Source organism: Mixophyes fleayi, chromosome 6 (assembly GCF_038048845.1).
Source record: "Mixophyes fleayi isolate aMixFle1 chromosome 6, aMixFle1.hap1, whole genome shotgun sequence".
Classification (NCBI taxonomy): Eukaryota; Metazoa; Chordata; class Amphibia; order Anura; family Limnodynastidae; genus Mixophyes; species Mixophyes fleayi.
The window spans coordinates 2,300,602-2,327,962 of NC_134407.1; the positions used below are offsets into that span (position 1 = coordinate 2,300,602).

The 27,361-nt window shown below is 41.2% G+C and overlaps 1 protein-coding gene across 2 annotated transcripts; it reads right to left on the reverse strand.

The window, feature by feature from the left end:
* Nucleotides 1-202: 202 nt before the first annotated feature.
* LOC142160708 (pancreatic lipase-related protein 2-like) lies at nt 203-27,361 on the reverse strand. 2 transcript variants are annotated; one of them, XM_075215587.1, is made up of 13 exons: nt 27,269-27,361; nt 19,996-20,074; nt 14,384-14,538; nt 12,928-13,053; nt 11,451-11,591; nt 10,228-10,336; nt 5,725-5,835; nt 5,544-5,648; nt 4,296-4,411; nt 1,702-1,831; nt 1,495-1,606; nt 1,199-1,363; nt 203-763 (listed from the first exon to the last, which is right to left on the reverse strand). In XM_075215587.1, exons 2-13 carry the CDS (start codon nt 20,045-20,047, stop codon nt 682-684), a joined length of 1,404 nt encoding a protein of 467 aa, XP_075071688.1. In that variant the 5' UTR covers nt 20,048-20,074; nt 27,269-27,361; the 3' UTR covers nt 203-681. The 2 variants fall into 2 exon arrangements, with proteins under 2 accessions (XP_075071688.1, XP_075071689.1); XM_075215588.1 differs by lacking the exon at nt 27,269-27,361 and adding an exon at nt 25,332-25,392.

A 27,361-nucleotide genomic window follows, 5' to 3' on the forward strand; every position in this document is an offset into this window, starting at 1 on the left:
GGTTATCAAAGCCTCCACAGACCTTGCTTTCTTTGTGGACCTGTGAAAAGTAGGAGGACATTGAGCTCAGTCCCTTCCAAGGGGTGAGAGGAGTGAGAAGCATGACTCGGCAGGCGCTCATCGAAGAAGACTGATGAAGACAAGCACTTTAAAATAAGGTTGTAGGAATAGAATCTACTTAATGTCTGAAAGCCATATAAAATTTATTTGTGATACAATCGTTTATGCCAGTTAGGTCAGCATATTCCTCAATAGCTTAAAATATGTTTAAGCTGTGGAATAGGTATCCTTTTGATAAATGGTATGATATTTGATTGATACATGTTTAATTATTACATTATTGCCACACAACAAAACACCACTCTTAATAATGCAGGGGGCTTTCCTGTAACATAAGATTTGATGACTTCATATTTTCTGGAGAAGATTCATAAAAAGCCATATTCACAGGATTAGAGGAGCATCTGAATTCAATTTAATTTAAAAGGTTTTTATCTGATATTGGAAATCTTGAAAAACAGAGCAGATTTTCCACCCCCCTCCAGGTACATTTGATATATCTAGTTGATGCCACTTCCGTGGTCCTGTGATATCTGGAATCATACATTGTAGGATGAGCCAGAAGACACAAATTCTTCTCCTTCATTGATGATTTATAATGAATTTAGAGGCAACATCTGACTACATGATGGAGAGTTCTCCGCAAGGACTCAGAGTTTGTAGGACATTGTTGGTGACTGTTGTATTTGTGCAGAATGAAGATCTGTGGGAGAAAAAATACATCCAATCTGTCATAGCATCCACCTATAAATCACAGCTGGTATCATGAACAGTTGAGGGCGTAAAGCTGCTGCTAATACTGTCATATATTTACAATCTGAGTCAGTGCAAAATGGCAGCTGGGTCTAATATAGTATGAAAAGAATCTTGTAACATTCACACACTCCCGTCTGACAGAACTTGATAACTTCGTTAAGGAGCTGACATCTTATATATCATTAGTTATATGAGATTCTAAGTGGCTCAGGATGAGTAGATCTTTCTCATAAAGAAACTTTAACAGACCTTAGATACAATAGTTCCTGATTAGAGGCAGATGGGTGCACTATAACCCTCCTGTATTTTATATCTCATGTGTTAGGAGTTTAGAGCGAAGAACATTCCCAATAAACTGAAATAAAATATAGTGAGGACTTACATTGTTCCACCTCCCGTTTGTAGGTCTATTCTCCCAGCTCCCAACTGGATCTGGAAGAGGTTGAACAGCTTCGGAGTCCACCAGAATGTCACATTATGAATGGGATCCAGCAATACTCCAGAATCAATAAATACAGAATATGTCTCCCCAGGACGGGCATAGCCACTAGACGCAGCGGAGAACCAAAATTAGTGATGTAGTTAAAGTATTTTACGCTTACGTATGTATGATTGTAACAGGTGGTCAATGATCTCATTGGATCATTGTATGTATTATAACAGTAGACCACTACCCACCTCAACACCTGCTGATCAGTTATATTAGCCCCAGAGCCAAACAGGGAAACATGGATATTTCCATAAGTGGGTGTATTTCCACTCAACGTCACTGAAACGTTATATCTCCAACCTAGGGAGACACAGAGGAGAGGTCCAGGAGATTATCTGAATTACACCATGAAAATAAACATTAGTCCACTGATACAGAGCCCCCAAAATACTCACTTGATAAATGGGTGATATCCGCCCCAGTGTTTAAGTAGAAGGTTTGTCTTTTGGCACTGATGTTGTACGAGGAGTCAGAATGATGCCCCATAGAGGGGCATCCACCAGCTGGACAGGGGAAGCAGGATCCCTGGAGAATATAAGTACAAACCAGTCACTTACTGGCCAGATCTTGCTCCCCGATCACTGATTTTAGAATTGCTGCTGCTTTCTGATAAACTTTTACACGTAAAGATACTGACAGCTAAATTGAACAATAATTATCTCCACTATGTATATTAACCAATGTTAAATACTCTGTTTACTCTCATTATGCTTCGCCTGGCATATAATATTATATGGGATATGTCTGTTTAGTTAATTCCAAATGTAAAGAAGTTTCCCACCTTTAGTTGACTTTCATTCACAGATTTGCACACACCCTGGTGTGGAGGTGGCAGCAGAGTCGTAGTATTTAGGAGGGCCGATAGGCTTGAATAAAGACATGAGTTTTAGGAGCATACTTGAAGCATTGGGGAGTAGCGGCTAATCTGAGTGGGAGATTCCTCCACTGGTGAGCCACACGGATGAAGCCCAGGTGTTGGGAGTGGGATTAGGTAATCAGTGTAATAGTGAGGGGGCAGCCACTGGCAGAGCGAAGGGGTGGGAAGGAGTGTGGGGAGCGATGAGGTTGGAAATGTGATGGGGAGGAAGATGGTTGAGGTCTTTGTAAGTGAGAGTAAGGAGTTTAAATCTAGCTCTGTAGGACACGGCTATCAGTGTAGTATATGACAGAGAGGGAGCAAAGATAGAGCAGCTGGAGAGAAGTAAGACAGACAGCGGCATTGAGGATATACTGTAAAGGGACAAGGAGGGGGTTGGTTAGACCAGAGAGGAGGAAGCTACAGTAATCAAGGTGAGAGATCACAAGGGAGTGAATAAGACTGTTAGTAGATATCATGGTGAGATATTTCTGACTAACACAGTACTGCAATAATAATTTTTTTTGCTACACGTCATGACTCTTATTGCAAAGACCTTTTCTAGTCAGGATTTATTTATCATGTCTCCCCCCTATACCAATCCCTTCACTGGCTCCCCTTCCCCTACAGAATAGTGTTCAAGCTCCTCACACTTACTTTCAAGGCCCTCTCCAACTCCACTGCTCCCTACATCTCCAATCTCATTTCCATCCATGCTCCATCCCGCCCTCTGCGTTCGGCTAATGACCGTCGCCTCTCTTTCTGGTTACCTCCTCCCATGCTCGCATCCAAGACTTCTCCCGCGCTGCCCCCCTCCACTGGAACCAGCTCCCCCGCTCCATCAGAACTTCACCCAACTTGTCCAGCTTCAAACGGGCCTTAAAAACCGAGCTCTTCCTTAAAGCCTTCCAGTCCCCCACCTAACCGACCTCCTTCCAACCTCCCACCTACCGCCCTCCCTATCCTGCCCTCCTCCTACCTCCCTCCTTGTCATTCTCCTCTCCCCCCCTCTCCATCTCTGCCTCCGTTCTCCCCCTTTCCTCCTCCTACCCTTGCGTCTCTGTCCGTCCTACCCTCCCCTTAGATTGTACGCTCCTTCGAGCAGGGCCTCCTCTCCTCCTGTTCTCCACCACCTTAACTCTGCTATCCAGCTCTTTGTCTCCTCCGTGAGGTCCTCCTGCCCTTCTAGCTTCACCGCTAGGGGCTCTCACCTCTCTTCTAGCTGTACATTGAGCTTCCGAGTTATTGTGCTTTTTGTTAACTGTTCCGTGCTGTCTCACCCTGTATCGTGTTTCTGTCTGTCCCTGTACGGCGCTACGGATACCTAGTGGCGCCCTATAAATAAAAATTAATAATAATAATAATAATATCATGTCCTAACTTTTCACCAGATTGGCATACAAATATTAGTTTACCTCCACACAACAGGTCATAAGTTCCCCTTTATCTGCATATCACACATGCCTCCTGCAAGGATGATATTCAGCTTGAATTTGTCAATAACATATATCCCTGTCTCCGCAGCCGGCATGTCTGAGTTTGAGGCATATCACTGTCCTAAAAAGGACGATTTAAAGGCTTTCCTTTGCGACCTGCTATATATAGATACAAGGTGCTAGTCCTACCCATGGATCTGAGCTCTCCTATATACAAGCACCTCTGGGTAGACAGAGGAGTTCAACATAGTCATAGACACACATTGAGTTCTTCTCAGTTTAAAAGAGTTAACCCCTGGCTGTACCCAGCTCCTATGGAGCCATATCAAGGTATCATTAGGAATTAATTCACAAACACATATTTGCAGATTTTCATGCCTAGACATCAGCTTACACATGACACCGATGTTAAGAAGTGTCACCCTGAACATCTATCTATCTCTCTATCTATATATATATATATATATATATATATATATATATATTGTTTTCATACTAGTACACCCTGTTTGTAACTCTTTTTTGTTTTTTACTTTGTTTTTTAATTTTGTATCAACCTAGTTCATGTATTTTTGCTTGTTTAGTGCTTCCACCCGGTGAACAAAGACTAAATAAACAAATGAACGAACAAACAAAAAGAGAAAAAAGTTATTTTCATTTTTTGGCAGCAAACAAGAGTTATCGTTAAGTCACTTACTGAAATAAACTCCTCGTAGTTCTCACAGGGATAACTCGTGAAGCCCTCGGGATGTCTAATGCTGTGCGTATAGTAGTGGAATGAACGGAAATGGTTACACACAAGTGTATCGAAAGCTGATGGGAACAGAAAACAACATTGTGTGCGGCTCCAGAATGGATTTTACTTGTTCTCTATATTTTGTGGATAATTTTTCTATTTAGTTGCAGCAATAAATCTCTCTACACTGTGGAACTGCAGTGGTTATCTCTGTAGATTTCTCTTATAGCTTTAACTTATCACTGAGCTGTAAATCATAGGTGTCTGTATTTTCATTAATAACCTTACACTATAAGTTGCAGGGCTAGTTTGAGTGAACAGAACAAAAGATATCACTGTGCAAAGCTCTAGGGGCAGAATTTGCATTGAACCATAACAATCATTAGTAATTAGCTTTTATCTGCCTAGTGAAAGCGACTTTCCCAGATTAGCTCTTGTGGTTCAGTCAGTGTAAATGTTGCATACACTGGAGATCATTTACAAAGTTCAACATAGACTGATCACACAATAAAGTCAGCGTTTGCACAGACAGAGGGTAGAAGTTGGTTGCAGTGAAGTGGAATGGACTGAAAGTTACATTATATATAGTGTGTATGATGGGTGAGCTGTGAGCTGAGGTCATGTGAGCTGTATATATACAGAATGCTGTAATGGTGATTGTCCAGACCTCCGCTTGTCCCATTCAGTGAATACATTTTTCTAGATGATCAAGGCAGCACTAACCTGTACAACATTCACCACTTTACACCCTAACACGTCAGCTTTATTCATTGCATGTCTCACCCATTTAGATAGTAAGCTCTTCAGGACAGGATCGTCTTACAATATCTTTCCCCTTATTGGACTTGTTGATATGCTGTCTGGCATAGAGTGCTGGGATATTTGCCCTTTTGGCACCTGGCATTTCGCTTGTGTTTTATACACAAATGTGTTTCACCTATAACTCGTAGTTTGAATCAATTGGTTTAAATACTGTTTAATAATTTTTGAGCAAACATTTTCCCACTCAGTTTGGTGCCATTTGACTGTTGTAGAATCGGCACAGTTTGTTTGGTAGGTCTCTGTGTCTTTTTACTGTGTAAGTGAATATTTTATCACTATTACTAATATTAAACACATTACCAATCTGTCCTGTGACCGGCTGACAACAGTTTTATCTTTGTCTTACATGTATATTTCACCTAACCAGACATTACAACCAAATCTTACCATTCCCGTTAGCGAGGAAAGCGAACTTGTTTGGACATCCAGCCATGTGTCTTCCTCCGTTTGGGTAAAAGTCAAAGTGTCCGATTGGTTTTGCTATGCCAGCACCTGATATAAATACAACATACAGCATTTACAATCATTGTTTTATGCTTTGCAAAGATGTGCAACTATGTAGAATTACCAAAGAACTGATTGGTGTCAGTATGGATCACATCAACATAATCGGCATCAGATGGGTCAAGAGAGACTTCATCAGGAGTGTTCTGAAATCTGGGACGAGCTGGGTCCAGACCTGTGAGGACAAAAACTCAGGTTACAAGAGATGAACCAGCTCACAATGTTGTAGGTTTACATTTGTGGGTTTCAGGAGGTTCCCATTCTCGTCAAATCTGGATTTGGCATCAAGCACATTAGATCTGTGCTGATAGGCAGCACAACCGGAATGTCAAGAGCAGGTAAACTGTAGAACATTTGTTACTGGTCAAACCATGCTGCAATACAAGGAGTATGAATCTGATTTTCTTACAAAGTGGTGGCAAATTGCAGTTGAGTTGAACAAAGAGTGAAAATACTTCTGTCCATAACAATGGTCTCAATTTTTCCGGATTCAAGATGGCAGTGGCCTTGATGGTACAGATTCCTGGAAGGTCCAGTTTGTGCAGAGACCTAGAGGCCAATTTGGTGCCCAAAACAGGTGATGCCGGGAATTGAAAGGCGAAGGTGCAGTCATCCACTCTGATGCGTCTTTGTTTCAAGCACCACGATGAGTCTGACCGATCCTTATCCCGCCGCTGAGGTCAGCTCTTCACCACTCCTCCCATGTGGTAGGGAGAAGGCCTAGTGTCATCTCACTTTCTGTGTATCACAAAGCGGCCAAGTAAATGGAAGATTCAGAACATTATTGGTGCCGCACCAGCACTGGGACATTCAGGGGTCAGACTTAGCATTAGTGTCCCTCTCGTTAAGAGTTCTGCTTTGACATCTGCTATAACCAGAGACTGCAGTCTTCAACTCACCATCATGGACAATGTTACTCACTGATTTTATTTCTCTGTATTTGCTTTGTTTATTTGTCTTAGTGCCTTATCACTTGTTCTAAAATGCCTATTAAATCTCACAATGTTTACCCAACCGTCTTCTGTGGGAACCTTAAATATATCACCTCTCTCCCTTGACTTTAAAACTCCTTTAAATGTGTCCTATTGAGTGCACACTCAGAGTAGCCTCCAACTGTAACCTCCTTCTCTCAATCAACCTAAACCTTCTGGCAATAACAGAAACATGACAATCAGACACTGCCTCACCTGCAGCCCTCTCACATGGTGGTCTCCATCTCACCCACACCCCCAGACCGGGAGGCAGACAAGGAGGGGGGTCGGACTACTTCTCTCCCCACAGAGCACGTTCACAGTTCTACCAAATGTCCCATCATTCACGTTCACATCTTTTGAAGTACTATTTGGCTTTTTAAATACTTCCCTGTGCATGATGCTGGGATCTATCATCCCTCTGGACCAACCAAACAATTTCTTGAATAGTTCTCTGCCCAGTTAATTAATTTCTTATCCTGTGAAATTCCCAATATAATACCAAATCTTAATCAAACACTGGATAATAACCTTGGATCAAGCTGCTCTAATTACTCTCTCATCTCGAAATTGACCACAATCTCAGCCTAAACATATGCAATGCATTCAAAAAACGATTCCACGTATAAAAAAGCATTGGTGAATGTCTTGTACTTCTCATGATGTCCTCAAATATACTAATCTACCTCTTCTATATAAATGCTCTGGACACTGCCAAACAAATACACATCCAATCTCCCGACCTGTCATCAGAAGCTCCCTAACTAGCTTCTCTCCCGTTGACCATACAATTATTCTCACCATTAAGCTCACTGCCTTGGTCATAGACCTGTTCTTTGTTCCCCACATCCAATCTGTATCCAAACCCTGTTACACACATCAAAGTAATATCTCACACAACACACTGCAGAGAATAATTTTACATGAAAAACGTCTACTGCTGCTCTGTCATGTCCTACATTGGATACCAGCACTTTACCAAAGCCAATATAAAATATTTCTACTAACATAAAAGGTCATTAACAAAGCTGTCTCAAAATATCTCCCCTCAGTCCAAGATCTGTACGTGTCTTATCCACACTCATCACCTGGTCCCATCCCCGGATACATGATGTCTTTTCCTTGCCCCACTCTGTGGTTTCCCTGCAATATTCTACATACCTCAATTATTCTACAAACCTGTCATATTCTACATACTTGCATTATTGTACATCATCATCATCATCATCATTTATTTATATAGCGCCAACATATTCTGTAGTGCTTTACAATTGGGGACAAACACAGTAAGAAACAAACGGGGTAAAACAGACAAAAAGGTGAGAAGGCCCTGCTCGCAAACTTACAATCTGATGGATATTTACCTGTGATATTCTACATACCTGTGATATTCTACATACCTGTGATATTCTACATACCTGTGATATTGTACACACCTGTGATATTGTACATACCTGTGATATTGTACACACCTGTGATATTCTACATACCTGTGATATTCTACATACCTGTGATATTCTACATACCTGTATTATTCTACACATCTGTGATATTCTACATACCTGTGATATTCTACATACCTGTGATATTGTACACACCTGTGATATTCTACACATCTGTGATATTCTACATACCTGTGATATTCTACATACCTGTGATATTCTACATACCTGTATTATTCTACACATCTGTGATATTCTACATACCTGTGATATTCTACACACCTGTGATATTCTACATACCTGTATTATTCTACACATCTGTGATATTCTACATACCTGTGATATTCTACATACCTGTGATATTGTACACACCTGTGATATTCTACATACCTGTGATATTCTACATACCTGTATTATTCTACACATCTGTGATATTCTACATACCTGTGATATTCTACATACCTGTGATATTGTACACACCTGTGATATTCTACATACCTGTGATATTGTACACACCTGTGATATTCTACATACCTGTGATATTCTACATACCTGTGATATTCTACATACCTGTGATATTGTACACACCTGTGATATTCTACATACCTGTGATATTCTACACACCTGTGATATTGTACACACCTGTGATATTCTACATACCTGTGATATTCTACACACCTGTCATATTCTACATACCTGTGATATTCTACATACCTGTGATATTGTACACACCTGTGATATTCTACATACCTGTGATATTCTACATACCTGTGATATTCTACATACCTGTATTATTCTACACATCTGTGATATTCTACATACCTGTGATATTCTACATACCTGTGATATTGTACACACCTGTGATATTCTACATACCTGTGATATTCTACATACCTGTATTATTCTACACATCTGTGATATTCTACATACCTGTGATATTCTACATACCTGTGATATTGTACACACCTGTGATATTCTACATACCTGTGATATTGTACACACCTGTGATATTCTACATACCTGTGATATTCTACATACCTGTGATATTGTACACACCTGTGATATTCTACATACCTGTGATATTCTACACACCTGTGATATTGTACACACCTGTGATATTCTACATACCTGTGATATTCTACACACCTGTCATATTCTACATACCTGTGATATTCTACATACCTGTGATATTGTACACACCTGTGATATTCTACATACCTGTGATATTCTACATACCTGTGATATTCTACATACCTGTGATATTGTACACACCTGTGATATTCTACATACCTGTGATATTCTACATACCTGTGCTATTCTACATACCTGTGATATTCTACATACCTGTGATATTGTACACACCTGTGATATTCTACATACCTGTGATATTCTACATACCTGTGATATTGTACACACCTGTGATATTCTACATACCTGTGATATTCTACATACCTGTGATATTCTACATACCTGTATTATTCTACACATCTGTGATATTCTACATACCTGTGATATTCTACATACCTGTGATATTGTACACACCTGTGATATTCTACATACCTGTGATATTCTACATACCTGTATTATTCTACACATCTGTGATATTCTACATACCTGTGATATTCTACATACCTGTGATATTGTACACACCTGTGATATTCTACATACCTGTGATATTGTACACACCTGTGATATTCTACATACCTGTGATATTCTACATACCTGTGATATTGTACACACCTGTGATATTCTACATACCTGTGATATTCTACACACCTGTGATATTGTACACACCTGTGATATTCTACATACCTGTGATATTCTACACACCTGTCATATTCTACATACCTGTGATATTCTACATACCTGTGATATTGTACACACCTGTGATATTCTACATACCTGTGATATTCTACATACCTGTGATATTCTACATACCTGTGATATTGTACACACCTGTGATATTCTACATACCTGTGATATTCTACATACCTGTGATATTCTACATACCTGTGATATTGTACACACCTGTGATATTCTACATACCTGTGATATTCTACACACCTGTGATATTGTACACACCTGTGATATTCTACATACCTGTGATATTCTACACACCTGTCATATTCTACATACCTGTGATATTCTACATACCTGTGATTCTCTTAATTCCGCGCTGTCTCTTCCCAGCTTCTCCCGCTATGTGAGCTCCCAGACTGTGCCCAATTATGTGAATGTTTGATGGAGAATATTCCAGCTCTTCCTAATGACATATAAATAAATATATATATTTGTTCTATAAGATGACAACAATGGGAGCGATGTTGAGGTAAAACCTTAATTACTAGGACATGTTAGACAGTGAAATGAGCTACAATAATTTGTTTGTGTCTTAATTCTAAACACAATCTTCAGTCATCTGAGGGAATATCCCCAATCTAGAAGCAGTTTACTGGTTTCCTGAGGAGCTCACACAGGATAATATATATATGAGCTGAAATCATATTAATAGAAAACTAACAGTAAATGGGTTAAACCAGGCAGAGCGGGTCTGAGGGCCGGTCCTACTACAACGTTGTCCCATAAAGTCCTCGGAGGCCTCTAAGATATACAAGTCCATGTTATCTGTGATCCAGGAGCACCTCAAGGAGGTGCTGAGGGTCCGTGACCCCAGGATCTCAGGCATCAGCCATGTATTATCATACAATACTATAACTTGGTAGAGATGAAGGGGAGGCAGGAAGAAGAGGAGATCAGTTACCTAAAAACAGTGTTTCTTTTCCCAGGTAGGAAAACTTAATTCATATTAAAAAAGGGAGAAGATTTCAGGACTTACATGTAATAGACCTTTTTAATTGTCAATTAATACAATAAAATAAAGCAGCCACATCCTCAACCTTTGCTACTACAATCTTTCCTAGTTCCACTCTAAAAATCACCTCTAAGACACTAAATCATTACGTTCTTCTCACTCTCCAACTTCCTGCTGCCGTGAAGTAGGATGTACCCACGTCAATACCTCATTACTTCTCTTCCACGTCACTATGTCCTTCTACCACCAAACAGGGGACCTCTAGGACATGGCCTGATCCCACAAACAGGACTCCTCCAAGATACCAGCTTATAGAGGGGAACAAGTTCACACTTTGGGGTAGATTTATCAAACCTTGTCCAAAGAAAAAGTGGATTCTAGGTCTCATATATCTAGTACGCTCCAGGGGGTACATGTATTTAGGATTCTAGAACCACTGCAGTGAAGGGGACCTGACACAATTATTTTTTTCCATTTATCTCTTTTTTTTAAACACTTATCTTATCATGTAACCATTAATCTTTACACTAATTTAAAGTTTTATATTGAGCAATTTATTACTTACCTGCCACCTTTTAAGTAAATAGGCAATTTCAGCTCCCACAAGTCGAGCATTGCTTGCAGCCTGTGCGTATAGTTGGATGTTTCCAGAACCCCGACGCCAGTCAACCCCGATACAGTTCACGTCTTCTGCTCGTAGAATCTCCTGTGGCGGAAAGATTTGTGCAGGAATTGTAGAACTGGGTCGTTATTACACAACATTTCTTTTAAGATAAACCTATGAAATCCAAGGGAATCATTTCCTGTTATATTAGTTATATTATATGTTATATTAGTTATATTATATGTTATATTAGTTATATTATACGTTATATTAGTTGGGCTTTGCTCTACAAGGGTGACAGAGAACAGCTCTGAAAGTAGTAGTCAGAATGTCCCTAGCACTAAATCCACCCACAGCCCCTGTAGTTTGGCCATTTCTCTTCAATAAGAGCGTCCGCCAGACCATGTGGGGTGTAGTTACTATAACTCATGAATAAATAAGCCCTTTTCTGTCCATTCATAAACCATGTTCACTAAATAATAATAAGAATTTAAATCCAGCACCCAGTTGTTGCTGTCAGTAGTTTCCTGTCTGTCAGTGTTCCCCCAGCCGTCAGTGCTCCCCCAGCCGTCAGTGCTCCCCCAGCCGTTAGTGCTCCCCCAGCCACCAGTGCTCCCCCAGCCGTCAGTGCTCCCCCAGACGTCAGTGCTCCCCCAGCCGTCAGTGCTCCCCCAGCCGTTAGTGCTCCCCCAGCCACCAGTGCTTCCCCAGCCGTCAGTGCTCCCCCAGACGTCAGTGCTCCCCCAGCCGTCAGTGCTCCCCCAGCCGTTAGTGCTCCCCCAGCCACCAGTGTTCCCCCAGCCGTCAGTGCTCCCCCAGCCACCAGTGCTTCCCCAGCCGTCAGTGCTCCCCCAGACGTCAGTGCTCCCCCAGCCGTCAGTGCTCCCCCAGCCGTTAGTGCTCCCCCAGCCACCAGTGCTCCACCAGCTGTCAGTGCTCCCCCAGCCGTCAGTGCTCCTCCAGCCACCAGTGCTCCCCCAGCCACCAGTGCTCCCCCAGCCGTCAGTGCTCCCCCAGATGTCTGTGCTCCCCCAGCCACTAGTGCTCCCCCAGCCACCAGTGCTCCACCAGCTGTCAGTGCTCCCCCAGCCTTCAGTGCTCCTCCAGCCACCAGTGCTCCCCCAGCCACCAGTGCTCCCCCAGCCACCAGTGCTCCACCAGCTGTCAGTGCTCCCCCAGCCGTCAGTGCTCCTCCAGCCACCAGTGCTCCCCCAGCCACCAGTGCTCCCCCAGCCGTCAGTGCTCCCCCAGCCATCAGTGCTCCCCCAGCCTTCAGTGCTCCCCCAGCCGTCAGTGCTCCCCCAGCCATCAGTGCTCCCCCAGCCACCAGTGCAGCAGTTGTAGCGATTGGTATCCCCAAGTTGGGCCCCCTGAAAGGACACATGATGGGAGTTATGTCTGAATAACAATGGTTTATAATAAAATAAAATCCACTTACTTTGCACATGTCTGACACCCAGTTGTTCTCTGCTTTGTCCCCCATCCCATGTACAATGAAACGTGTCTTCCGGGATGTCAGGAATGATGAGGTCTCCATGCTTGTTAAATCTCTTGCACTAATTTTCTGCAGAAATCAAACATGAATATTACATGACAATCAGTGGTCGAAGTGGAAGTGTAGAAGTGGCGGCATGAAAAATGTAATGTGAGTGTAAGGGAAGGGAATGTGATAGTGATACAATGTAGCAGTAGGAGAAGTGATAGTATGACATACCCCGTATACCCCCCACATCAACACTGCTGACAGGAATACAGCACCTACCCCTTGTACTGTAGGTTTGCTCGGGGAATCCATTACAATGTAATAGTATATAAAGATATGATTAGCAGATAGAAAACTGGAAAACAATCATATACTTTCTTTGGAGTAAAAAAGGTTATATTATGAAAATAGCTGATCACAGAGGACAGTAGCTCATACACTCTCATACACAGCCAGTGTAGAATGTTTAATATACAAATATCTGCATCTAGAACCATTTACTATATTTCTGAATGTCTGAAAGAAAATTCTTCATAATTGATCAGCTTCTATCTTGTTTCAGTGACCATTTATTATGACAGAACTAGGATCACTCATGTGGAACTTGTCCAGTATTATGACAAACAATTCTTTATATGCAGAATATACTTCCAGCCATCCAAGGCCCTGGACAGTTCCATGATCGTCCTTCAATTTCCTTACTGATGGGGAGTTTCTTGTGCATAGAATGTGCCACCTCACAATCATCTGCCCCCTCACAATCATCTGCCTCCTCACAATCATCTGCCCCCTCACAATCATCTGCCCCCTCACAATCATCTGCCCCCTCACAATCAAAGCCCCTCTCAAAAATATGTTTAGTTCTGATAAAACCCTGATACTTTTGTACCATTCCAGATAAACACATTATATATTTGTGAATCTTATCTACTAAGTTGCTTTATAGGAATCTTACTAACAATCCTCAGTCTGTGTGAGGATTTTAATCAAAGATAGGAGGATACAAAAACATTCTAGATTACCGAAACACAGTTTATAGCCCCCAGCACAACACCGACCTCAATGTATCCGTCCTAATGCTGGATGTGTCATGTGCTCAACTCCCATTCCACCCTAGAACGCCCATCCCAGCCAGACGCATTCCGCCATATCTGTGTGAACATACCTCCCAACTGTCCCAATCTCAGTGGTACAGTCCCGATTTTAGGACTCTGTCCCATCCAGGGACATATTTGTCCAGCGTGTGAGAATGTTTGGAGAGATATGTAATGGGCGGCCCCCAGCACATCGTGGCCACTTACCCATTTACCCTTTCCTGCTGGTGGGGACAGTCAACAGCGGGAAATTGAAAAATTTTAACATGTGCAAATTTGGACTGGAGAAGGTACAAATACAGACGGTAATGACGCACTTGGTGCTGGTTGACATTGTCCCTTGTGAAGAGGAAGAAACGAGTGTTTATCTTTTCCGGAGACCAAGGTAACGGTTCTGACGGTCTTTGTACGGTTCCCGACCAGGGCCGATCATCGGAGAAGCAGCCGAGGGGATCATAACAGACCTCCTTTCCTGGGGGACATAAATAAAACACTTTACTAAGAGATAAAGCTGTAACATTTCCACAGATTTGTGCTGAAGAAAAGAACAGAGAGGCCAATGTTATTTCACCACAAGAGATTCATATTCAAACACGAATACGGACAGGACAGGTGTCCTCTGAGCGCTGCGCTCTTATTTCATCAGCTGGAATCACCTTTATTAGATTACTGAAAATAACAGCAACTCCTTTAACATGGGAAATATTAAAATAGTGGATTAAGGATGTGAAAAGAATTGGAAAATGTCATTATAACTGTTGTTGGGACCTGGGGATGTTATTATGTTCTCAAAGTTATTTCATCCAGGTTGTATTTATAGGGAGAAAATGACATGGGGCCTGATCTTAAATGAAGAGGTATCTTATTTCAGTCTCCTGGACAAAACCATGTTACAATGCAAGGGGTGCAAATTAGTTTTCTGTTTTGCACATAAGTTAAATACTGACTGTTTTTTCATGTAACACACAAATACTTGATAGCTTATTTGTAGACTGAAATGTAAAGTTGATATTTGCGTGCTACATAAAAAAAAACAGTCAGTATTTACTTTATGTGCAAAACAGAAAACTAATTTGCACCCCTTGCATTGTAACATGGTTTTGTCCAGCAGACTGAAATAAGAAACTTCTTAATTTAAGATCCTTAATGAATCAGACCCCTTATCTTGTGAAAAAGTTAAGATGCATATTTTTAAGAAAAAACAGGAGATAAGAGTAAAGTTAAGATGGATTTTCATCTTAACTTAAGAAATTCTTCACTTACGCAGTGGATTTTGCTTCTTTTATCTCTTTTCTGTGCATGCACAGAGTGGATTTGCTTAAGATAATAAAAAATGGCAGATAAGATCACTAATGAATCAGGCCCTTGATCCGTTTTTATATATCAATATCCCGTACCTTATAATTTCAGTAAATGTCTGTAGTTCTCTGTTATTATGTCAGTGTTGTTACTTTTACTTTATCTGGAAATTACTGAGCAGCAACATTGTGATATATTAATATCTAAGCAGAGCTTTCATGTCTATATATCGCTGCAATTACTATCAGTGAGGAGCGATATTGATTTATCCCCATCGTACATTTCATTTCTCTTTCTGTTAGGTCTAACAGATGTCTGTCTCCACCATGTACCCCGCACCTTGTTAGATATCACATTATCTACGTCTCCAGAGAGAAGTTCAGGAACTGCAGGTTTTACACATTTACATTAAAATCTAAATTAATTTATGATTATTTTATATTTTTAATTCATGAAAAAACATCAGTTGTTATAAATTCTATAACAGATAAACAAAACGACCAATATACGGTAAATATAATAATGTGCTGGATGTGTAGACTCCTGAGTAAAATTTTATGTAAATTGATTTGATTGATAATTACAAACACAACTATTTGGTAAGTGTGACAATCTATCTAGCGTGACGCTCAGGACGGGATTTACTAACAGGTGTTCTGATGAAACTGACAATTTTCAACGTTTTTCCGGTGGTTTTACTAAAGGACAAACTACGGGTTAAAAGGGCTGAAAACCACAGTTTTTCGAACCAACACCTAACAAATCACCAGCCGACCTTTAACGTGATCAAAATACAACCAGCCAGAAGAGAGAGGCTGAACCTGCTGAGTCCAGACCGTAAGAGGAGGCAGCACTGACTCATACATTATGGGGCAATCATTATTGATTAAGGGGCAAAATTAATTTATAATTAACTTATGGGGGCAAATGTTATTTTTTTATCATATTAAGAGTCCAATATTATTGTATTATATTATGGAGGCAATATGAATATAAAATTATATTAAGGGGGTAATACTATTTGATTGTTAATGGGGCAATAATTATTTATGATGCACACATATGTCACCTCATATTGCCCCATAACATAATAATATAATAATATAATGAAAAATAAAAGTAAATTGGTAATTAATTTTGCCCCTTAATCAATAAGTAATGATTGTCCAGATAATTCATAAGTCAATAGGGCCTCCTCTTATGTTCTGATTGGCCAGATAGATCAAACAGCCAATCAGAAGAAGGTATAAGAACTAGAGATGGGCGGGCTCGGTTCCCTGAGATCCGAATCCATCCTAATTTCGCCTATCCGAGTACCATGCCGAGAACACTCGGGACTCTCCCGCCCATTTGGAATTGAAATCGAGGCAAAACGTCATTGTGACGTATTCGTATTTCTGAGCTCGGTTCTCGCGAGATTTGAAAAGCATAAATACCTCCACAGCAATCCATCGCCATGTGACAGAGGGAGAGAGCAGGGTTAGGTCAGAGGCTGTATCAGCGCAGGGACAGAGCAATAATTGGACACATTATTGTTTCAATTCTATTCTAAACAATTCTATTATTATTAACACCAATTCTATTAGCAATTGTTAGAGCAGCAAGACAGGAGGATAGAGGAGGCTTATTTTTCAATTTTTTTGCACTATAAGTGCTTTGGGGTCTCCCATTTTCCCCAGTGTTTAACACTAATTGTTCTGGCTGTCAAAAAAAGTCATATTTGTCAGCAGTATCTATATAAGACAATACTTTCCACTACAAGTACTTTGGGCTCATTAAAATGGATTCAAAGCAGTCCACATATGAGCAGAATCAGCAAGCAGGTGCTGGCACCAGTCCTGATGGTAGTGTTCCCAGTATGTCATCTGGTAAAGCCTATGTAAAAGTACATAGTCTTTTGAAATCAGGAAAAAAAACACACACACAAAATTTTTTTACCGTGTTGAAGCGAAAAAGAAGTGTAACTGAGGAAAAGTTAAGTGCCGATAAAAAAAAAAAATTGCCAACATGTCATTCTACACACGCAGTGGCAAAGAGAGAATGAGGCCTTCACCTTTCTCTATTAGTGGCAGATCAAAAAATGTTACTGAGCAAGACCAAGTAATTTGGAATCTAAAAGTGGTGCACAACTACTGTTACGCGGGAAAGCCGAGCTGCAAGAAAACAGGAAGGCATTAGAGGATAATGTATGCTCAGAATCAGAAATGACACCAATCTCTGTGGAGAGTCCATCCAACAGTGGTATGTCTAATCGTGAGCGTTCTGTTAGTGTACCCATAAAGAAGGGTCCTTTCAGCAGTTCTGCTGATGTGTGCCTGAACAGCCCGAGTGTAGCCGGTGATACACTAATTGAGGATGCCACTTTGGAATTAGAAGAGGATGAGGGGGAGATTTGTGTAGGCGACGAGGGCGCTAATGATGATGTTGATGAGGATGATGCAGACAGATACCAAATTACCTTTCTCAATTTCTATTTATATTCTAGAGTCTATAACGGCTGAATAGTTTTCTATTTTACTCCTAGTGGAGAGGGACAGATACCAAACTGCCTATGTCCATTTCTTTGTATATTCTAATTCTACAGTCTATGCAGGCTGCTTTTTTTTCTATTCAACTACAAGTGGAGGGCGGGGGGGGGGGGGGTCGGGGTCATAGATAACCACCAAACTACCTTGGTCCATTTATTTTTTATATTGTTCAGTCTATACAGGCTGCTTTTTTTCTATTCAACTACAAGTGGAGGGGGGGGGGGGGGGGCTATAGAGACTGAAACCAAACTGCCTTTGTCCATTTTAATTTATATTGTACAGTCTATAACGGCTGAATTTTTTAGTATTTTCTACAAGTGGAGGGGGGCCTAGAGAGACAGAAACCATACTGCCTTTGTCCATTTCTTTATATAAGTGTAGGGTGTAATATACACCCAAAGACGATGGCTGCATTGCCAATAGGCTGAGATGAAGAGGAAGACAATCAGGTTTGTGTGCAGAATTAAGGTTGGCCTACCAGGGATTAAACTGTTTTCTTCCTAATTTATTAGCTTTAGAATTACCTTACTTATCCAAGAAACAGGTGGAGCACTAAATTAGGTTATTTTATGCCCAAAAACATTGATAAACAAAATTGCAAAACAAAACCAAACAAAACCAAAACACGCAAGGGCGGTTTGGCAAAATCAAAACACGATGGTAATCCAGATCCAAAACCAAAACCAAAACACGGGGGTCAGTGAGCATCTCTAATAAGAACCCTGTCTTGTTCCTGGCGGATGAGCTGTTTTGAATCCACCACACATCGGCCGTTTAACACCCCGGCCTCAAACCGCCCCGTAGTATATGTATAACTCACCAGCCATGGGCTGCAGGTTAACTGACATGAATTGTAATAAATCTACCCCTCAGTCTTTATTACAGTAAAATCTGTTTTGAAGGATATAAATAGTAAATATACAGTAATGTAATGCACAATACCGGGGTAGATGACGCAAGTACCTACACTCACAAAAGTCTGCGAGTATATGGGGGTTATTCTGCAAAATAGAAGAAATCTGAAAATGCTTTTTAAAAAATCTGATGTAACAAAAAGGAATCTCAAATTCTATTATTTTATTATGCTGACTTCATAGTACAGGTTTAGGGTGGGTGGGCTGTATGTACCTAGATTATCTGGTCTGGGAGACTCCCGAAATTCGGGTCAGGACTCCTGGGAGAGCTGGCATTTCCCCCGCATCCCGCAATTCCCTTGTTAAAATGACGCAATTCACCAAGAATCGCGTCATTTTTGTCCCACCCCCGTGACAAAATGTAATCTTACTCGTGGTGTGGGGCCAAAATGACGCGATTTGGTGTGCCCCGCCCCCTCCTGCCCTCTAGTCACGCCCCTCTCCCGAAGTATGACCTAGATTAACTGTATAATATAATATATATATCATTATATTGCAAGTTTTTATTTCAAGAACACATTTTGCCTGTTTTCCCCTCGGTTGTTTCATAGTAGAGACCAGACCTAACCCTACATAGAAACTAGGGAATGGAGGGACTGGGTACAAAGACATGGTAGAAATCTTACCCCAGACAATGAAGCATCACATCAACTGATATAATAATGTCTGGAACCCAACCCACCAAGTCACCAAATTGAAGTAAAAGAAAACTTTACACAACTTTACATAAGACTAAAAAGACTGCAGTACCAAGTGCGACCACAAGAGGTCAGATCACCTTATCCAAAAATAGAGGGATGGAGGTTTAAAAATTATTCTAAAGAATATTCACCTTATACCACATGTGGGTGCTGAATATTGCAAACTACAATAATGTCATCACTTCCTTATGCTATAATAATATAATCACCTCATTCTGCTATAATAATATAATCACATCACTCAGCAAAACACATTACAGACACTCACAAGTTTTCGTTTCAACAAGACCAAGGGCTAGATTTACTAAGCTGCGGGTTTGAAAAAGTGGGGATGTTGCCTATAGCAACCAATCAGATTCTATGTATCATTTATTTAGTACATTCTACAAAATGACAGCTAGGATCTGATTGGTTGCTATAGGCAACATCCCCACTTTTTTAAACCCACAACTTGATAAATTTACCCCAAATCATTTATCTTACTGACCTTTGACTGTTCCCAGTGTGATAAATAAGAAGAGTACAGTGATCAGCTTCATATTATGTCCCTGTCTGCAGCTCAGTCTCTGCAAAAGAAAAATAAATGGTGTATAAAGACTTTGCACAATGTAATATCTCTGTAGAGTAAGAAAATATCCACGTTTCCCAGTAACTGAGGACAGATGCTGTGTAGTATTATTACCCTATGTGCACAGCTGGCTGTCACTGCTGGGGACGTCCCAGGAAACTTAGTGTAACTTATATTAACCTCCTTGGACACAATAACTGGCAATAAGCACATGTGATATTAATGACTGACGGACAATAGTCATCTCTACACAGATTGATTATTAAAAAAGAAATAATTAGGCGTAGCGGAATAAATATTGACTTTTAAAAAACATCACTTATTGGTAAATTGTGAAAATATCTAAAAAACCTGCAGTTCTCTAATTAACAAGTAATGTTTCTTGTTAATTATTCATAAAGAAGAAAAAGAAAACATACACTATATGGACAAAAGTATTTGGCCTCACCTGTTAATTATTAAATTGAGGTTTTTCAATCAGACCCGTTGCCAGAGGTGTATAACATCCAGCACCAGCCATGTAGTCTCCATTTGTAAGCATTTGTGATACAAAATAAGTTGTTCTGAAGATCTCAGTGACTTCAGGCGTTGTACTGTGATAGGATGTGTGGTACTGTGATAGGATGTGTGGTACTGTGATAGGATGTGTGGTACTGTGATAGGATGTGTGGTACTGTGATAGGATGTGTGGTACTGTGATAGGATGTGTGGTACTGTGATAGGATGCGTTGTACTGTGATAGGATGTGTGGTACTGTGATAGGATGTGTGGTACTGTGATAGGATGTGTAGTACTGTGATAGGATGTGTGGTACTGTGATAGGATGTGTGGTGCTGTGATAGGATGTGTGGTACTGTGATAGGATGTGTGGTGCTGTGATAGGATGTGTGGTACTGTGATAGGATGCGTTGTACTGTGATAGGATGTGTGGTACTGTGATAGGATGCGTTGTACTGTGATAGGATGTGTGGTACTGTGATAGGATGTGTGGTACTGTGATAGGATGTGTGGTGCTGTGATAGGATGTGTGTTACTGTGATAGGATGTGCGGTACTGTGATAGGATGTGTGGTACTGTGATAGGATGTGTGGTACTGTGATAGGATGTGTGGTACTGTGATAGGATGCGTTGTACTGTGATAGGATGTGTGGTACTGTGATAGGATGTGTGGTACTGTGATAGGATGTGTGGTACTGTGATAGGATGTGTGGTACTGTGATAGGATGTGCGGTACTGTGATAGGATGTGTGGTACTGTGATAGGATGTGCGGTACTGTGATAGGATGTGTGATACTGTGATAGGATGTGTGGTACTGTGATAGGATGTGTGGTACTGTGATAGGATGTGCGGTACTGTGATAGGATGTGTGGTACTGTGATAGGATGCGTTGTACTGTGATAGGATGTGCGGTACTGTGATAGGATGTGTGGTACTGTGATAGGATGCGTTGTACTGTGATAGGATGTGTGGTACTGTGATAGGATGTGCGGTACTGTGATAGGATGTGTGGTACTGTGATAGGATGTGTGGTACTGTGATAGGATGTGTGGTACTGTGATAGGATGTGTGGTACTGTGATAGGATGTGTGGTACTGTGATAGGATGTGTGGTACTGTGATAGGATGTGTGGTACTGTGATAGGATGTGCGGTACTGTGATAGGATGTGTGGTACTGTGATAGGATGTGCGGTACTGTGATAGGATGTGTGATACTGTGATAGGATGTGTGGTACTGTGATAGGATGTGCGGTACTGTGATAGGATGTGTGGTACTGTGATAGGATGCGTTGTACTGTGATAGGATGTGTGGTACTGTGATAGGATGTGCGGTACTGTGATAGGATGTGTGGTACTGTGATAGGATGTGTGGTACTGTGATAGGATGCGTTGTACTGTGATAGGATGTGTGGTACTGTGATAGGATGTGTGGTACTGTGATAGGATGTGTGGTACTGTGATAGGATGTGTGGTACTGTGATAGGATGTGTGGTACTGTGATAGGATGTGTGGTGCTGTGATAGGATGTGTGGTACTGTGATAGGATGTGTGGTACTGTGATAGGATGTGTGGTACTGTGATAGGATGTGTGGTACTGTGATAGGATGTGTGGTACTGTGATAGGATGTGTGGTACTGTGATAGGATGTGTGGTGCTGTGATAGGATGTGTGGTACTGTGATAGGATGTGTGGTACTGTGATAGGATGCGTGGTGCTGTGATAGGATGTGTGGTACTGTGATAGGATGTGTGGTACTGTGATAGGATGTGTGGTACTGTGATAGGATGTGTGGTACTGTGATAGGATGTGTGGTACTGTGATAGGATGTGCGGTACTGTGATAGGATGTGTGGTGCTGTGATAGGATGTGTGGTACTGTGATAGGATGCGTTGTACTGTGATAGGATGTGTGGTACTGTGATAGGATGTGTGGTACTGTGATAGGATGCGTTGTACTGTGATAGGATGTGTGGTACTGTGATAGGATGTGCGGTACTGTGATAGGATGTTTGGTACTGTGATAGGATGTGTGGTACTGTGATAGGATGTGTGGTACTGTGATAGGATGCGTTGTACTGTGATAGGATGTGTGGTACTGTGATAGGATGTGTGGTACTGTGATAGGATGTGTGGTACTGTGATAGGATGTGTGGTACTGTGATAGGATGTGCGGTACTGTGATAGGATGTGTGGTACTGTGATAGGATGTGCGGTACTGTGATAGGATGTGTGATACTGTGATAGGATGTGTGGTACTGTGATAGGATGTGTGGTACTGTGATAGGATGTGCGGTACTGTGATAGGATGTGTGGTACTGTGATAGGATGCGTTGTACTGTGATAGGATGTGCGGTACTGTGATAGGATGTGTGGTACTGTGATAGGATGCGTTGTACTGTGATAGGATGTGTGGTACTGTGATAGGATGTGCGGTACTGTGATAGGATGTGTGGTACTGTGATAGGATGTGTGGTACTGTGATAGGATGTGTGGTACTGTGATAGGATGTGTGGTACTGTGATAGGATGTGTGGTACTGTGATAGGATGTGTGGTACTGTGATAGGATGTGTGGTACTGTGATAGGATGTGCGGTACTGTGATAGGATGTGTGGTACTGTGATAGGATGTGCGGTACTGTGATAGGATGTGTGATACTGTGATAGGATGTGTGGTACTGTGATAGGATGTGCGGTACTGTGATAGGATGTGTGGTACTGTGATAGGATGTGTGGTACTGTGATAGGATGTGCGGTACTGTGATAGGATGTGTGGTGCTGTGATAGGATGTGTGGTACTGTGATAGGATGCGTTGTACTGTGATAGGATGTGTGGTACTGTGATAGGATGTGTGGTACTGTGATAGGATGCGTTGTACTGTGATAGGATGTGTGGTACTGTGATAGGATGTGCGGTACTGTGATAGGATGTGTGGTACTGTGATAGGATGTGTGGTACTGTGATAGGATGTGTGGTACTGTGATAGGATGCGTTGTACTGTGATAGGATGTGTGGTACTGTGATAGGATGTGTGGTACTGTGATAGGATGTGTGGTACTGTGATAGGATGTGTGGTACTGTGATAGGATGTGCGGTACTGTGATAGGATGTGTGGTACTGTGATAGGATGTGCGGTACTGTGATAGGATGTGTGATACTGTGATAGGATGTGTGGTACTGTGATAGGATGTGTGGTACTGTGATAGGATGTGCGGTACTGTGATAGGATGTGTGGTACTGTGATAGGATGCGTTGTACTGTGATAGGATGTGCGGTACTGTGATAGGATGTGTGGTACTGTGATAGGATGCGTTGTACTGTGATAGGATGTGTGGTACTGTGATAGGATGTGCGGTACTGTGATAGGATGTGTGGTACTGTGATAGGATGTGTGGTACTGTGATAGGATGTGTGGTACTGTGATAGGATGTGTGGTACTGTGATAGGATGTGTGGTACTGTGATAGGATGTGTGGTACTGTGATAGGATGTGTGGTACTGTGATAGGATGTGCGGTACTGTGATAGGATGTGTGGTACTGTGATAGGATGTGTGGTACTGTGATAGGATGTGTGGTACTGTGATAGGATGTGTGGTACTGTGATAGGATGTGCGGTACTGTGATAGGATGTGTGGTGCTGTGATAGGATGTGTGGTGCTGTGATAGGACTGCATGACTACAAAGACATGGTTTGATGAGATAGATGTGGAAGAACTTGACTGGCCCACACAGAGCGCTGACCTCAACCCCATTGAACACCTTTGGAATGAACTGGAGCAGAGATTGTGAGCCAGGTCTTCTCGTCCAACATCAGTGTCTGACCTCATAAATGCTCTACAGAATGAATGGACACAAATTCCCACAGAAACACTCCGACATCTTATGGAAAGCCATCCAAGAAGAGTGGAATGTTATCCCTGCAAAAGGGGAACCAACTCCATATTAAACTATATGTATTTGAATACAATGTTATTACAGTCCCTGTTGGTGTAATGGTCAAGTGTCCAAATACTTTTGTCCATATAATGTATATGAGCACGCTGGTAATTAGTCTAATAATACCAAATTTATTGTAAAATTGCTAAAAAATAGCATGTAAAAAACATAATTATGGGCAGCACGGTGGCTCAGTGGTTAGCAATTCTACCTCACAGCTCTGAGGTCATTAATTTGATTCCAGACCATGTCCTTATCTGTGTGGAGTTTGTATGTTCTCCCTGTGTTTGCGTGGGTTTCCTCCGGGTGCTCCGGTTTCCTCCCACACTCCAAAAACATATTAGTAGGTCAATTGGCTGCTATTAAATTGCCCTTAGTCTGTCTCTGTCTGTCTGTGTGTGTGTGTATATATATATATATATATATATATATGTTAGGGAATTTAGACTGTAAGCCCCAATGGGCCAGGGACTGATGTGAGTTCTCTGTACAGCGCTGTGGAATTAGTGGTGCTATATAAATATCTGCTGATGATGATTGATGATAATCCGCACATTGTGACAGATAATCATCTCAATATAAAGCACACAGGAGTCCAGATCAAATATATACTAATGCTCAATTATTATGACACATTAATCACAGTTCTCAAAATAATGGAGTAATTGTTCAATAATTTGCCCTAAGACAAAGGTTAGTAGGAGGTATAATATAGTGTGACCCTTGTAGGGAAATGATACCAGCTGTATTAAGCTGTAATCACAGATTTAAGCACAGTTATAATATATCATATATCAGCTTGTCAGTAATACAATCCCTGCACCTTGTGGAGATCAGTTGTCTCCTCAGTATCCTCAGATTGTGCCGCTGGTGTCAGATGGGGGCTGAGATCTCTCCATATAGTGAGAAGGAGACGTCTGATCTCCTCCCCAGATCTTACTGTACAGTGAGATCCTTATCAGTCACACTGAGGGATTATGGGTCATTATTACTTCATATTTACTTTAAAAACAAACATCTATTTTTCAGTTTAACGTTTGATTGACTTCCTGGGATTTTCCCAAACAAAAGAAGCAAAGAAACAAAAGGCAAATGGATGTTATGTAAGTGTGTGTGTGTGTGTATGTGTGTGTGTGTGTATATGTGTGTGTGTGTATATGTGTGTGTGTGTTTATGTGTGTGTGTGTGTGTTTATGTGTGGATGTGTGTGTGTGTGTGTGTGTGTGTGTGTATATGTGTGGATGTGTGTGTATGTATGTGTCTGTGTGTGTCTGTGTGTGTGTGTGTGTTTATGTGTGGATGTGTGTGGATGTGTGTGTATATGTGTGGATGTGTGTGTGTGTATATGTGTGGATGTGTGTGTGTGTATATGTGTGTCTGTATATGTGTGTGTCTGTGTATGTGTGTGTGTGTGTATATGTGTGTGTGTGTTTATGTGTGTGTGTGTGTGTTTATGTGTGGATGTGTGTGTGTGTGTGTGTGTATATGTGTGGATGTGTGTGTGTATGAGTGTGTGTGTATATGTGTGTATGTGTGTGTGTGTATGTATGTATGTATGTATGTATGTATGTATGTATGTATGTATGTGTGTGTCTGTGTGTGTGTGTCTGTGTGTGTGTTTATGTGTGTGTGTATGTGTGTGTTTATGTGTGGATGTGTGTGTGTGTGTATGTGTGTGTGGATGTGTGTGTGTGTGTGTGTGTATGTGTGTGTTTATGTGTGTATGTGTGTGTGTGTGTATGTGTGTGTTTATGTGTGTATGTGTGTGTGTGTGCGGGGGGGGGGCAGAGTGTAAGGAAAATGCTTTGACAGTTTGTAGCAATAGCTAAACTGTGCTTAAATATGTTTTTTTGACTGTTGGAGATAATTGGCCTCATCTGCTGTTTGTTTTCCATGAAATAACTGTTTTGCTGTGTGAGGACGATGACAAAGAACAGATTCCGGCAGCTCCGGTTGGGTCTCATATTTACCAGGAAAGTCCCTTAATTTTCCCCAAATCTGTAACTCACATTTTCTTATGTTCCCAACATTCACCCTCCTGCAGCCCCAATGTAACAGGATGTAACCCCCGTGTATCCAACATACAGTATGGGGGGGATTAGTGGCGCACAGTTACTGTAATACTACGTACACACAGGAGTTATAGACAATGATTGTTGTCACCTCAGTAACCAGAGGAGCTCAGAGACACCTTCATTATACAATCTCTGGGATAATACACTATACAGCGCTTCACAGACATGAAATGAGCACAACATAGTACTTCCTTTTACTAAGCGTTAACGTTAGACGCTATTAACAAGACACAACGCTAAGTTAACATCAGATATGTGTGTGCGCAGGTCCTTCTGATGTTTTCCGAAGAGCGTTACATGCACTTGATTGTAAGCTCCGTTTGTATAAGCCATAAAAAATTACAAAAATCACCAACAAATGTGATGAATGCACAATGCTGGAACGACAACCTTAAAACAGAGTTTTTTCAGATTTATTTTCAATCTGCACCATTGTTTATAAAACAATATATTTAGGAAGTGACAAAATGCTGTATACGGGAGTGTGATAGATAAATGATTGGTAGAATCTGTATCCACAGCAGAGAAAGAACAAATATTTGGGGGGTGGTTGATGACCTTGGTGTGAAATCACTGAATTATTAAGGATTACACTACAAGTTTGCTGAATGTTTACACTCATATCTCTTTCAATGCCAGCAAGGGGTTAAACTGTAAATGACGGAGATGATATAAGATAACTCACCTGTACAGGTGACCGGTCCACCAGGTGAATCCTCTCTCAGGACAGAGATATAAGGAGAGGTCTCTTCTAGTATCCAGAGTGTATGTGATACAA